This window comes from Trachurus japonicus, chromosome 23, assembly GCF_045865225.1.
Source record: "Trachurus japonicus isolate A0001 chromosome 23, Traja_1.0".
In the NCBI taxonomy this organism is placed as follows: domain Eukaryota; kingdom Metazoa; phylum Chordata; class Actinopteri; order Carangiformes; family Carangidae; genus Trachurus; species Trachurus japonicus.
In genome coordinates, this window is record NC_140929.1 from 14,714,811 (window position 1) to 14,728,879 (window position 14,069).

The 14,069-nt window shown below is 43.4% G+C and overlaps 2 protein-coding genes across 3 annotated transcripts in view; one reads left to right on the forward strand and one right to left on the reverse strand.

Moving 5' to 3' along the window:
- Nucleotides 1-14,069, reverse strand: part of ifrd1 (interferon-related developmental regulator 1) — a 114,641-nt gene that overhangs the window by 57,030 nt on the left and 43,542 nt on the right. The window lies entirely within an intron of this gene.
- On the forward strand, nt 874-10,811 carry tmem168a (transmembrane protein 168a). 2 transcript variants are annotated; one of them, XM_085768819.1, is made up of 6 exons: nt 874-953; nt 1,521-2,496; nt 2,644-2,919; nt 4,866-5,008; nt 7,248-7,525; nt 9,340-10,811. In XM_085768819.1, exons 2-6 carry the CDS (start codon nt 1,660-1,662, stop codon nt 9,888-9,890), a joined length of 2,085 nt encoding a protein of 694 aa, XP_085624945.1. In that variant the 5' UTR covers nt 874-953; nt 1,521-1,659; the 3' UTR covers nt 9,891-10,811. The 2 variants fall into 2 exon arrangements, with proteins under 2 accessions (XP_085624945.1, XP_085624946.1); XM_085768820.1 differs by having other exon boundaries at nt 910-1,168.

Below are 14,069 nucleotides of genomic sequence, written 5' to 3' on the forward strand. Positions count from 1 at the left end.
ACACACACACACACACACGCAAGCACGCGCACACACTGAGAAAAAAACATGCATAAAAAATGCACACCCATGCATGCATTGGGTTGCTTTAGTATCCCCTAAGGGTATTGAGTAAGCCTGCTTCTTGATGTTCCCCTGATCGTTACATTTATCACACTGCATCAGTAGAAAATCCTAAATAAACCTTTTAGCAGGCTTCTCCTCACTAATGCAGTAAATAGGCTTCTTATCCTAGAGGCCAATGGGTTTATCTTGGTCTACAAAGCCCATGATACAGAGACCTTTGTGGTGCAAGTTGCAGGATTTTAGCAAGTAAAAGGTTTTTCATTGGTATTACCAGTCAGACATGTACAACATTCACTACAGGAGTTTTACTATTATTGAAAATTTACATAGAGATTTTGATTCATCCAAATGTAGCTCATAATACAACGGGTTTTGTTATGTTTTTTGTTTTATTTTTAATAATAGGACCATGAAGTGTGTTTTACAGTTTTCAACAATATATTTAAAAGTTGTAATATTACTGTAACTGAAAATATCAGTAGTGCAGGCAAACCTTTATTGATTACAGTTAGGTATGCTTTGTCATTGTCATAGTTCTTCCTACTGTAGGCTCACTGTGGAAATGTGGGTTGCTGAAATGTAGGCTGCAATAAATTAAGGTCGTTTATTGGTTTTCTATTATACCATATTTCCTGTTATAGCCTAGTTAATGTTTCTCATATATTTTTTATTATTATGTACAGACATTCATCTTAGACACATACAACATTTGTTAAGTGGTTTAAATGCACTGTCACTGTCGGACCGTTTTAATTTAGGCTCCTCTCTGTCCTATTTTCGCCCAGCCTAAAAAGGCGAAGCCTTGTCCTTTTTTACCCTTGCAAGCTGCCGTAGTCCACAATCCCGGAAGCACAGCGGTTGTCATCTACTGTAACAACAAACATAATGTAAGCAATATTTTTGACTTTAAATGCATAACTTGCTTTTATTTTCCACAGTGCTTACTCTGACGTTGGTGCAGCGACTACCGCTTTCTCCGTTGACTGTTGAGAAGTTGAATTAAAACGCTGACGAGCGAGTAAGCTAACTGTGAACGAAAAGTCAGCACGGAGTTAGCAAACTTCCCGGTTGCAGTGCCACATCGTCAGAAACAGAAAAAGGGGTCGGAGTCATCGTTTTATTTTGTTCACGTGTTGTGAGGCTTTTTATTGACGATATATTTTGTTGATTGTTTTGCTCTTAATCTCTGTGAGTGACCGCTATTTTATTACCCAGTAAGAAATCATACCACAGCAGATAATATAGCAACCCTTATATCACCCTATGAGTCATTCATATGATCAGAGATATGTAAATAACGTAAACTAATAACCACAAAGCTTGTAAGAGAGAACAACAAGAAGTCTAACATTAACTCATGGCAGCTAACTAAATTGTCTGAACATGATTCATGTCAGTAATTTGTGCATGTGTGGCTGGGTGTTGACTAACACTGTTGTTTCAACTTTTCACAGGGGTTGATTTTGCACAATGTCATCTAGAGGCGTAGCCCTCCATCTGCAACCCTGTGCCAATATAGAGAAAGTGACTGGAGGAGAGTGTGTGTCAGAGACTTCATCCACTGTTGGATAGGTTGTGTTTAAGTCAGCCATCATGGCTCGGGAGGAAGAGGAAGAGGAGCTGACGGTCAGCGGTGGGCCCAAGGAGGTGGACGTTTTTACCTCAGTGCGTTGCCTGGGTTACCTGTCCAGCATCAACCTCCTTGTGGCGGTATGTGTTGGCATGTATGTCCGCTGGGACGTGACAGACGAACCAATGATCCTGGTCATCTTCATCCTGGGCCTCTTTGTCCTGGGGATAGTCAGTATTCTTCATTACTACTTTGCCATGGAGAAAGCCAGTCTCAGTTTGTTCCATTTGTGGTTTGGCTTTCTGCTCGGTCTTCTCTGCTTCCTCAACAGCCCCGCCTTGGATTCAAATGTCACAGAACTGGTTGCCAACTATCTCCTCCTGGCCAGTGTGATCATGAAAACGGTGTGGGCTATAACGGAGCGAATATGCAGTTCCATCTGCTACAAACCCACTTTGTTAACCTCAACTGAACTGCTGCAGCTCCTGGGATTCGCCATTGCCAGCACCACCATGCTTCTTCACTTGTCAGTGGCCATAATAGGCTTGGTGGTGGCTCTGGGGGCTCTCATTGTGGACCTGCGGATGAAATCCCTCCTGGCTTTACCCAATCTGGTCTGTTTTGCCTTGGTAACGTCTCTCGTGTTTTTCAAGGCCTTAGGCATCACAGCCAACCCCTATGCCTTAGGCTGCTACCTGGGCAGCCTACTGTGTGAACCCGTGTTGGATGTGTACTTCAGTGGGCTGGGGCCCAGTGAGCGTTGGATGCCAGTGCTCTCTCTGGGGAAAGTGTGGAGGAGATTGTCCCTGCTGCCTCTGAGTGTGACTGAGCTGGCCTTCTTCGTCCTGGCTGCCTTAAAGGTACACTCAGCGTAATTGTTGTGTCAGAAAATTGATATTCCTATTAAGTGAGTCATTATTTGTTTGTTTGACACAGGGTTTTGTAGAGGTAGTTTACATAATGTTAAGGCTTTGCTGGGTTATACCTTTTTTGTTTTGTTTTCATAGCTGGGCCACTTGGAGCTGTGGTACCTGGTGATCCCAGGATTCTGCCTGTTTGGCCTGTTCTGGTCCATCTGCCACGTCATTCTGCTGATCACAATCTGGGGGTTTCACACCAAGCTCAATGAGTGTCAGAAGGCCTGGCGGGCCCAGCGCTCCAGCAGCCGCAGTCTGGACCAAGTCATGGCCTCCAGGGGCATCCGACACTTCTGCCTCATTTCAGAACGACTGGTGTTCTTCAGCCTGCTGTCAACGGTCATACTGGGGGCTGTATCCTGGCAGGTAGGAGACAGAAGAGAGATTACTACTACTACTTATGTCGTCAATTTATATCACATTCATTTTAGAAATGAGGGGTATTTCATTTCTTGTCCTAATGATCATCCATTACAGTCATTTCATATACAGTAGTCACTTTTGCTGAGAGACTAGGGTGCATTCAGCTGGTCAGAGTCTCAAGGCTTTTCTAGAAAACCCAAAAACTCATCATGCCTAATGGGAAGGCTTCAGCTGTAATTCCTCCTCCTTTAAAGATTTCGAGTGTCATGATAGGGCCTCTATAAACACATAATACACCCATGTTATAAACTGTGCATAGAAATGCTAGTGGCAGTGTGTAGTTGGTAGTTGCTCCCCAAGGTGAGGCACTTCTGTTCTCATGCGGAACCAATTTAATTAGCACTTTAATATCCCTATCTACTTGCATAAAGAGCAGCAATAACTTATTTAGCCTTATTAGACGTTTACCTTGTAAGAGTCTCATGGGCTTGAGTCCTAATTTCAGATCTGCACACTGTTGATGTCAGTTGCAAATTTGCCCGCGAAAGAAGGAGCTATTGGCATTCACATATGAGAAAGTGGCTGTTTAGCTCTTGGTGTGTGTGTGGCTCTTGATGCTTTACAGCAATTTCTGCCCTTGGTGTCAAAATACTCTAATAAACGGTCACCACTTCTATCCGTATACCTCTCATATACACACGCATAAAATAACAGCAACGTTTGTACAATCTAACGCAGCCTCAGCAATAAATACAGCCTTTGTGATACCAAGAATATTTAGAAATGTGATGATTCAACTCTATGCAAATGTTTAAGGTGATAGTCTGTGGTGTTACATTGGATTCACTGCTCTCCATTGAGTTTATATGGAAGACCCTCACAAACAGATTTTCCAACACAAGTAGATTTTTATTTTTTATTTTGTATGTATCATATCATCCTTTCAATACACCTGTGTGGAAATCCATTTCAAAGTGTGGATTGACTGAAAAGCAGAATAGTGCCTTTGTGCAGTTGTGAAGCGATTTTCCTAGAACTGGATGTCAGCTTTTGAATGCAGAGCTGCGAAGTGCAGAGCTGCTCACAACTAAACCCTGCAAGTCCCTCATCTTGGGGTCAACTACTGCAAATTATTTCTCCACCTGTGAGAATTTCTACTGGATTATTTTATTTTGTAAAGCCCCCCCCCCCTTACAACACTGCTCAAATTTCCATATTCAGGCACCAGAGAATATAGTTTATACATTTAAGTGGTATACAACTTCAGTGAGTAAGTGTAACATATTTTTCTCAGGCGTCGCCAAGGCTTTTCAATATATTCTGCAAACTCAAGTGTGACTCCACTTAACCATGCAGGTATTGATTTGCATTCCCGGATACAGTGTCATGCTATGAAATCAAAGTGGCTTTTTGAGGATACTAAATTGCACCGCATGCCATCACACTGCCTCAAGAAATTGATTCCACTTGAGGCCTAACAGTGTTTTGAAGCATATCATCTGCTTAATGCTATGACAATTATAGATCTGTGTGTGTATTAGTGTAGGTGCAAGAAATGCGGTAGTCATTTTGTAGTCAACATCTAAAAATTCAAATTTTTAAGTAAAGACAATTAAAGTAGATGACAAGACGACTAAATTATAATAGTTTTATTGTACAGACTGAAGGCCAAGCAGCAGGTACAAGCTCATACCCTGCAGTAATTACATGGTTTTAATGGATGCTTGTGATGTATTTTTAGTCTGCTGTCATGCTGCACATTGTGTCTCCATTTAGTTAGGTCCTGTCATGTTTTGTCCTGCAATAATAACACTCTGTCAGATCCCGTATTGTACAACTGTCTTGCAAAGTGTCACCACCAATTAACTGGCTCTGATTGCTGTGGTACAAGCCGTTCGCGGTGAACGAAAGTGACTCTGACTCTTTGGCTTTTTTTTTTCTTTTCGCAGCCTTCCAACGGCCTCTTTCTCAGCGCTCTGCTGGTGGTGCTGCCTCTGGAGTCTCTGGCCCACGGCTTGTTCCATGAGTTGGGCAGCTGCCTGGGGGGCACCTGCATCGGCTATGCCCTGGTCATACCAACTGCTTACTGCAGGTACCTGACAGAGAAACACAGCAAGTATAAAGATGCATACAGATTAATATAGACAATATTACACTCTTGATTCAGACTGTTTTTGATTAATCCTCCATCTGCTAATGAATTTTTTAACAATGTGATGTAAAAAGAAATTCAATATGCCAAAATGAAGAGTAAACAGCAAGATATTAAGACAAACGCAAAATCTCAACATTTTAGAAGCTGACATGAGTAAAAAAAAAAGAAAATATATATATTTCTCAAAACTGTCTTGATCAGTCATTCCAACTCCCTCCTCAGTTAACACAAAACCAACTGGATAAATAGAGCAATAACTATGCATAAACATGCCGCTAATGTACAGGCCCTTAAGGGATCACTCCTGTGCTCCCTCCACAGCATACTAAGTTGGCTCAGCTGTAATAGTCAGTCAGTTGCTGCGCTGCTTCTCCCAGTACCCCTTCACTTGGCCAAGCAAAATAGCGTAGTTGGTTTTGATGATGCCGACACAAGCCTGCCAACGGTTATAAGTTAGTGTTTACATTTTCTAGAGCTCCACAACCGTCAAGGAAATCCAGCCCGTGGAGATTTCTTTGCAGGTGTATGCATGCATGTATTTATGAGCAATCTCAAGTATATTCGGTATATTCAACCTTTTTGCTGACGGTAAGCGTTAGCATTCAGAGTGGGTGCTCGGCTTACTAGTGCTTAACTCCTCAGGTGATTTTTGATGCAAGCCCATGTCCTGCTGGAGCAGCGGAGGCTCTGCATGCGAGGCCGTATGTGCAGGGTCTGTGGGGAGAGCTGAGCGCATGATGAGAATGCAGCGGTGTATAATCGGCTGTTTGATGGCCGCAGATCATGTTTTCACAATGACAAGAAGCCCACAGGGAGATTAGAGAGATAGGGGCGAGGAGGGGAGGCACCCTGGGTAAACCGAGGGGTGGGTGAGACGAGGGGAGCAAAACACAGGGAGAGGACCGAGGGTGTAAACACCGTAACTAGGAGGGTGGCGGAAAAAGCCAAAAGGGACAGGCAGAGCAAAGGAAGGGGAGGAATTGTGAAAGAGGAGAAGGAGGGGTTGGGGGTTGTGAAAGATCTGTTGTAGAAAAGGACAGGATTTTTTTTAAGGATGAAAGAGAGTGTAACAGAGGAAGATGTGGTCTGAATCTCAAAACTACAAGCGCTCGCTCCCCTGGGTGCCGTGAGATCTGAAAAGATTAGATGGGTTTAGGTGAACAGTGAGCTAGCCGAGCCGCGCAGAGGTTGCAGCATGTCAGTTTTTCTGACCAAGCACTGTATATCTTTATAGCAGCAGTTCACGTTGGGCTGAAGGGGCTGTTTGCCTTTACTTCAAAAAGAAAAAAAAAAACCAAGACAGCAGTTCATTTGATTCGACAAAAGGGCTGAAAAGAATTAAAATGGAAAGCCAGCTTAACGCAGGTAGTGTCAACATCAATAACAGTGATCACATCGCACGCCTGAGGAATACATCTGCTCGGGCTGTCAACAAATAACAACTACTTATCTGTCCACATGCCAGAAAATCAATCCTATCTCATCCACTTTAGATAAACTTTCAGCTGTCCTTGTCAAGGTGAGGTTGAAGGTGATAACGGGGGCACAGGGGCACACTATGATGGCTGAGTAATGCACATGTCCATAAGAGTGAAGTATGACTTTGTCATCTAGCTCACCCATGAATAACATCAAGTCCAGAGGCACAAAGAAAATGTATAGCGGCATTGAACAGCTGCTGGCCTTGACTTAGTGTGCATGTGCCCTCTTTGTTGTTTTCATTATCAGGCTGGGAGTCCACGCAATCCACACAATTAAAAGAGTCACTTTGCCCTTAACTATCTTTAACCTCCCGTCTTGTCACCCTGCTCACTTCTCCTCTCTATACCTTCTCCGTTTTTACTTACTTTCTTTTTATTCTCGACTCCCCTCACATCCCTGAGGCTAATGTCATTTCCTGAAGCAGTGATCCACCACTCCTATTCCTCCCATCTCCTTTTCCCCATCTCCTCTCATCCTCTCCTCTGTGTCTCCTCCTTCCCCGCCGACGGAGACAGCTTCTCCACCCCGGCGTGTCAGTCTATCAGCCTCTCACTCATTCATCTCTCGTTTTTTGCTTGCGTCTCATCTCTCTCTTCTGACAAGCCGCCTAAGTTGAATTTACCTCTGAGTGGTTATGAAAACTTTATTTCTTTCTCGCATCCTCTCATCTCTCTCTCCATCTCCCTCTGTGCAGCGCCGACGGCCAGCCGACTCTCCTGCCGCCCGAGCAGGTGCAGCAGTTGAACCAGCGCTCGACGGGCATGCTGAACAGCGTGCAGCGTCTCTTCTCGCACCACATGATCCAGACGTTCGGCTGCGACTACTCCACCAGCGGCGTCACCCTGGAGGCCTTGCAGACCAAGATGCGAGACTTCCTGGAGCGTCGCACCGCGGACGGGCCCCGTCACGACACCTATGTGATTTTCTACAGTGGGCACACACACAAAGGGACTGGGTCGTGGGCTCTGGCAGGTGAGAGTCACACACCATCCACATAATAATAATGATTATTTTTGAACCTTTGATGTTTTTTTGCTTCTTCTTTAAATTTCCTGGAAAGTTATCAATCCTTAAAGTTAAACGCTGTATTGCTCACTCATTCTTTTAATTTCTGTGGCTGTATTAGGCATACAATCTTAAACTTATACCAGTAATTTTCATGCTTATTTCAGCCGACACTGATATTTTTCATTTGACTCCAATACCACCATGTCGTTATCATTCTGTTCCTCCAAATTACATTTCTTCCACCAGCAGAGTTGACCTATTATTTCAGTAATTCCCAGCCAGGAGTACCTGGAGGAGGTGCTTGTGCAGCTGCAACGATTGTGGCTCATCTCCTCTGAAAAGCAGACACTGTGATTGGATTAGAATACACAGTGCGTCCACATGTCGAGGCAGCTGATCATTACACGCTGCAGAGAAGTCACTCAGACTTGATGGAAGGCTTGATTCAGAGCTGAAGGCAACAAAAATTGAAAACAAAAGTAATATTTACTGCAGAGTGATTGTGTTGGATTGAATTAGGGATGGCATTCTCCTTGCAAACCGCATTTGCATTACAGTCTGATTTCCATTCTTTTCATTTTCCTCTCCCGTCAGTTAGTCAGACGCTGATTTGATTTACAGATCAGACAACGAAGCAAAAAAAAAAAAAAAGAGTTAAAACCGCTGTGAAGGACTCGTCACAGAAGTTCGGTTCCAGCCGAGAGAATTCTGTGAAAGTCGCAGAAGGTCTGCTGTGACACGAGCGTTCCCCTCGACAGAAATGAGACTCACAGCAGGTTAACACAGTGTCAGCTTCAGCTCTTCTGTTCAGAGATTACTTGACACATTATCTGTACGTGCTGCTGCAAACAGGGAGGGGGAAAAAAATCCCCACTGAAAAGATAATCACCTCCCTATGTCACCATCCTGAAGGGACACTTTCAGTCTGTGTTCACTGGATAAATCTGCACGTCTTTGAACGGTGGGGCTGTTTTTGGCTGAGATCCAAATTGAGAACAGTCAGTTTTCACAGCATGTTTTGAACTCTGATTCCTTTAGATATAAAACCTTTGTGCAGGAGGGCTGTCCAGTGCTAAATTAGACAGGGATCTCTGAAAAATTACTTCTTTATTCTTACCTCTGTTCTGTTGATCTTGTTAAATTGCTGCAGTAATGCAGACTCGGTTTCTCTAAAGTCACTTGCAGATTTTTAAACAAGTGGAGGTAGTCCAGTTTGCAAACATAAGCCAGTCCTTCATAAAGTTGTTCTGTGGCCAGCAGCACGAGTTTTTTTTTTTGTCTCCTCAGCTTGAATTTACGTACTTAGCACTTCCCCTACAATAAATAATGTTATTGAGGTAACAAAAATAATTCAGTACATCTGTTGGCGAGGTAGTGCAGCTCTGATCTTTGTACTGTGGCTTTGCCATCTGGAAAATAGCATCTTTGTGCAATTTGTGTGGCTGTGTGCCGTTATGATGACAGCTGTTACACCGACAGACAGTCCTGCAAGTGAAAGTTGACAGGTTTGATCCCTGCAAAGCCACTTTCTCCATCAACAGCCACGTCTCCTCTTGAAATGTCCTTGAAGATCTCACTGAAGCAACAGTGGCTCTAAAACCACCACTACATATCCCTGCAAGAGAGTTTGTAAATACATACCAATGTAACCATGTACCCCTTCATTTTCCCTGCAACACTCCCTCATCCCTTTCTTTCTTTTGTTTTTTTTTCTTTCTTTCTTTCTTTCTTTCTTTCTTTCTTTCTTTCTTTCTTTCTTTCTTTCTTTCTTTCTGCAGGAGGTGAGAGTCTCCACCTGGGCCACTTACTGGAGTTGTGGAAAGAGAAGAACGCCGGCCACTGCTCCCGTCTCATCCTCATCCTGGACACCGAAAACTCCCTCCCCTGGGTGAAGGAGGTGCGCAGGGTGGAGGGGATCTACCTAGCCGTGCAGGGGGCCGAGCTGTCCACCACTATGATCGACCCAGAAGCTGGAGACATCCCTCTATTAGGGGACTTCACCTCCGAATGGGTGGAGTTCAACTGCAACCCGGAGAGCAACACCCAGTGGTCGGACAGGGGGAGGACTGTGACGGCCGTCTATGGCGTCTCCAAGCGCTGGAGCGACTACACGCTTCACCTGCCCACCGGAAGCGATGTCGCCAAGCACTGGAAGACCCACTTTCCCAAGGCCACGTATCCCATGGTCCACCTGTCCAACTGGTGCTGTGGTCTTAACCTGTTCTGGTTTTGCAGCGTGTGCCTCCGCTGCTTCAGGAGGTGTAAACTGGCTTGGTTTCCACCTGCTGTACTGGACACCGGGCAGGGCATTAAACTGGTGCACTCATAGGCAACATGGGAAGCTGTTATGCTTATTTTGACTCTGGCTTTTTTTTATTTTATCAGCTGGAGAAAGCAGGGTACAAGCTCTTTATATAAAGGAAGAAAATGTCTTATTTACTGAAAAACGCTGATTTTACCCCATGAGTGTAAACAGTAGAAAATAATGTGCTTATGGTGAGGGTTTCCAGCTTGATGTGATATAGTATTTCATAGCAAACACTATCTAAATATCATGTAAAGCCCTGAACAAGTGAGTGAGATGCCAAATAACATTACCTGTTGCATGCTGGATAGGCGGACCACAATGGTGTCCCATATAGTATGAGTCACAAAAACCAAGTTTTGTGTTTTTGTATGTGTTATATATTTTTGGATACTACTTTGCCATAGATGCATAATTATCTCTTAAATTTTCCATACAACATTGCCATTTCCACTTTCCATTTAGTGTGCCTTTTAAGTGCCTTTAAAAATGAAAATATGGGATCATCCTTAATTATTTTTCCTTTCAAGTGAACAAGGAAACGGTCACAGCCTTGTGGACCCCATTGTATATGTGTGTATATACTGTACATCCTTGCCTTGCCTCTTATTTATATTCAGAGGATTAAGCAGACAGTCTTAACTTAAACTGTGTGAGGTGGGAGCAGCTCAGTGTCTTCCTAAAGCCTTTCAGCAGGATGGACAAAAATGCCTTTTGTGGGGCTGAACTCAGACCTTCTGGTCACAGGAAAGTCAAACCACAAGGCCAACCTGCCACTCTTGCCATGAAATCCTTCCCTTATCGCTTAGTTTAAATATGCATGTGTTTCTGCACTGAACAAAGACAGATGCATTGGCTGCGAGACAGTATATCATCACCAGACAATGGCCTCCCTATCGTGCCGCATCGTGTTTATTTACACAAATAAATCTATCTCAAAGAAGTCATTTGCGCTTAACAAACACAAGCACATGCAGATATTCTAGCTGCTGTACGTGCCGTGCTGTGAAACAGTGGCTTGTCATGCAAAATAGCAAATTCAATTCTAGTTGCTTTTTTATTGTTGCACTGAAGTTAGGAATACCATTGACCATCCTAATATTCCCTGCTCTATTTGCTGTTTGATCTGTCCCCTGATGTAGATTGCTGCCTTAAATAGTGTGTTGCACTGTGATGCATTCAATGAGGTCAAGTGGTATGTAATTTCCAATGCCAATGCCAATCAAAAGTTTGAACACACTTTCCCGTTCACTTGGGTTGTGACTTCAAATTTCAGAATTAAACTTGTATAATAACCTGGTTTAACATTGCTGTGTTGTGTAGCTGTATGATGAATGTATAAAGAGAAGAGAAGAGTGAAATTAAACAATAGATGGGATGGAATGAGAAAACAAGACATGGTGTAAGAGAATCAGACAGACTCATTTGACATGGCTGGCTTTACAGACCCTGAGTAAATACAAACTCAGCTGTGTTGAAACTCTAGATTGCCTGGCAAATATTAGGAGAAAAATGAAACAATACATGACACTGTATCTCTGAGGGATTTGCTCACTGAGCTTTCACCTCTGTTAGTCCCACTGCCTGGCTGGACAGGTGTCCAAGGCAGGCGCTGCCGGGTATTTGCACTGGGCTCGGAAAGCAGGGCTGTAACCTGGCTCATACCTGAGGGGCACTATTAGGCACAGAGACTGTGGAGAGATGAAAGCTGGCATTAGAAGCAACGTTTCATATCAGCTTTCATCTATAACAACACAACAAGGAAAGAAAAGAGGCATGAACCAGAGCAACCTTTTCACCACATTGACCTTAGTGCTTAGGTACTGTAAATATCAAACCATTAAGCGGGAACGAGCAATAAGTTGAGTATCCACAGAGCCAATTAGTGAAAAAAGGACAAGTATAAATGCTGTCTTGTGTGGGTGTTATTTCATTGCTGCAGCCTGCAAGCTGCGGTTATAGCTAAGGTCAGGGATTCATGTATATGGCGGGAATCATTTATGAGAATATTAGATTATGGGCCGGATTCATCTCCTAAACTGGATTAGGTAATAAAAGAGCCAGCCGCCTCTGAGGCCCATGTGGATGTGCTGAGTCAGAGCCTGCTGCACACATACTCAAACACACATCAACACAGATCTCTACTTACTGCCTTTCTCTGCTCCTGTTTCTCTTCAGCTGAGTCTCTCGTCTCTGGGTAATTACAGCCTGTCATGGGGCGTTACCTTCTAATACAGGCAAAGTGATGTGCCTGATGCTTGCCTGCAATTTATTTGGGGAAATAAATGTGCTTTTATAGCCCACGTAGCACCTTAGCACAGGGAGCGGGGAAGCAAATGCAACTGTTTTTCTTTTACTGTTCATTTCAATCTCTCCGAAGGCGCCGTGGGGGTGGCAATTTTATGCCTTTTTCTTGAATACAATTGTAACTTCCTCAAACTATGCTTTCAGCCAATTGTTTCGTGTTTAACCATTTGATATTCACCATTATCTTAAAGGGCGTTTGAAATCTGCAGGGAGGATATGATCTGATAAGCAATCATTTGCTTTCTATGAAGCTAAAAGAAGCTTTTCCCAACCTAAGCATCCTCCATCACTTCCACAGCTCAGTGACATCCAGCAGGCATCCATTTTAAGCTAAATGTACTAGAACAAGACACACGCATAAATGCTGAATGTCCCCTTTTCTCTTCTTCTCTGGGAACAGAGGGAGTAATGGGATGAGAGATCACAGATTCAGCAGCATCACTGCTCCAACTTCTTTATTCCTTTTTTTCTTTTTTTGCCCTGCTTTTCAAGAGGCCTGCTTGCTGTGGCTCGCAGTAGGTCCGACATTGAAATGTCAAAGCCATTATCTCAAATTACAAGGGCTGAGGATGCGTTTAGTGGCTGTTTAACCGTGCAACACTCCCTACTATGCAGACAATCATTTGGAAGCGGCTGCCAATATCTCCCTGCTCTCGGGGCTGCTCTTTAAACACTGCACTTTCTTTGAAAACCATATGGTCATTTTAATATCATAGTTTACATCAGACGCGACATTATTTGGCAGGATGCTGCCAGTGATTAACTTCCTGCTGGGATGTTGAAAGAGACAAAGTGACCGTTTGGACCTGAATCAGGAGAGCAATGTTTGTGGCTAGTTCAAGGAACACTGGGACATTTTTTAGGGGGAAAACACTTAGAGATAGATCAAATTCATGTCTCGGTAAATATGACATTACTATCAGCAGCCTAACATAGGACACAGAGAAAACAGGGAATATTTTGTGTTCAGACATAAAAGTGCCATTAATCTCCTCATCTCACTCTCTGCAAGAAAGCAGATAAGCATGTTTCCCCCAGAAAACTGTCTTGACTTTTTTTTTTTTAACAAGTGACGCATATAAATATCAAGCTTTTCCAGCAGGAGTCAAGAACTGCTTTAGCAGAAAGGCAACAGTTTTTTATCCCCCTCACAGTCACTGTCAAGATAAGAATATCAGCTCAAATTTATAGATTTTCAAAAATTCAAGACAGAGATGTGAAGAGATTATTCATGGTACAAGGATTGGAGTTACTCTGGGCGAGGATTTACAAGTTGATGCAGATAGGGGGGGAGGCGAGGTGGAACAGACCTTGTAGCCTTAGTTATTACACATGTGGGTTCCTGTAAAGTGAAGGTCAAGATTACAGCAAGATAAAGGAATTAGGTGTGTTTTGTGGGGTTACTGTGTGGGCGGGCATCTCAGCCACCGTTCTCATTCTCAACATTTACACATATACCCCCCCTTCAGGAAAAGATATGAATGTCAAACTGGGGACAAAAAATTCCTTATAAACAAGAAATTCAAGACTCATGATAGGCTATTTGATTAGGATTGTGAAGTGTAATAGACCTTTTTGTGAGTGTGTCATGCTATAGATTGCTAATTCTGAACTCATTTTAATCACACTGTCTGGATATTGGCTCTTGTTATAGCCAAATATACTTAGTATGAGCCAGATGATGCTGATACACTTGATTCAATTAAAAGTGTAAATCAGGGGCTAACAAGACTGTCAGTGCTGTGGGATCTGAGGTTTGGTAATTAGCTTTGTTGTCACAGTTGGGTTGAGATGGGACAGGGCAAGGCTGAGCTAGGCTAGTGAAACAGATGAGTTTCCTATTCTGATCTCACATCTGGGAGCCCAGGGGTCCTACAGTCAGCCAAAGCAGGTGTC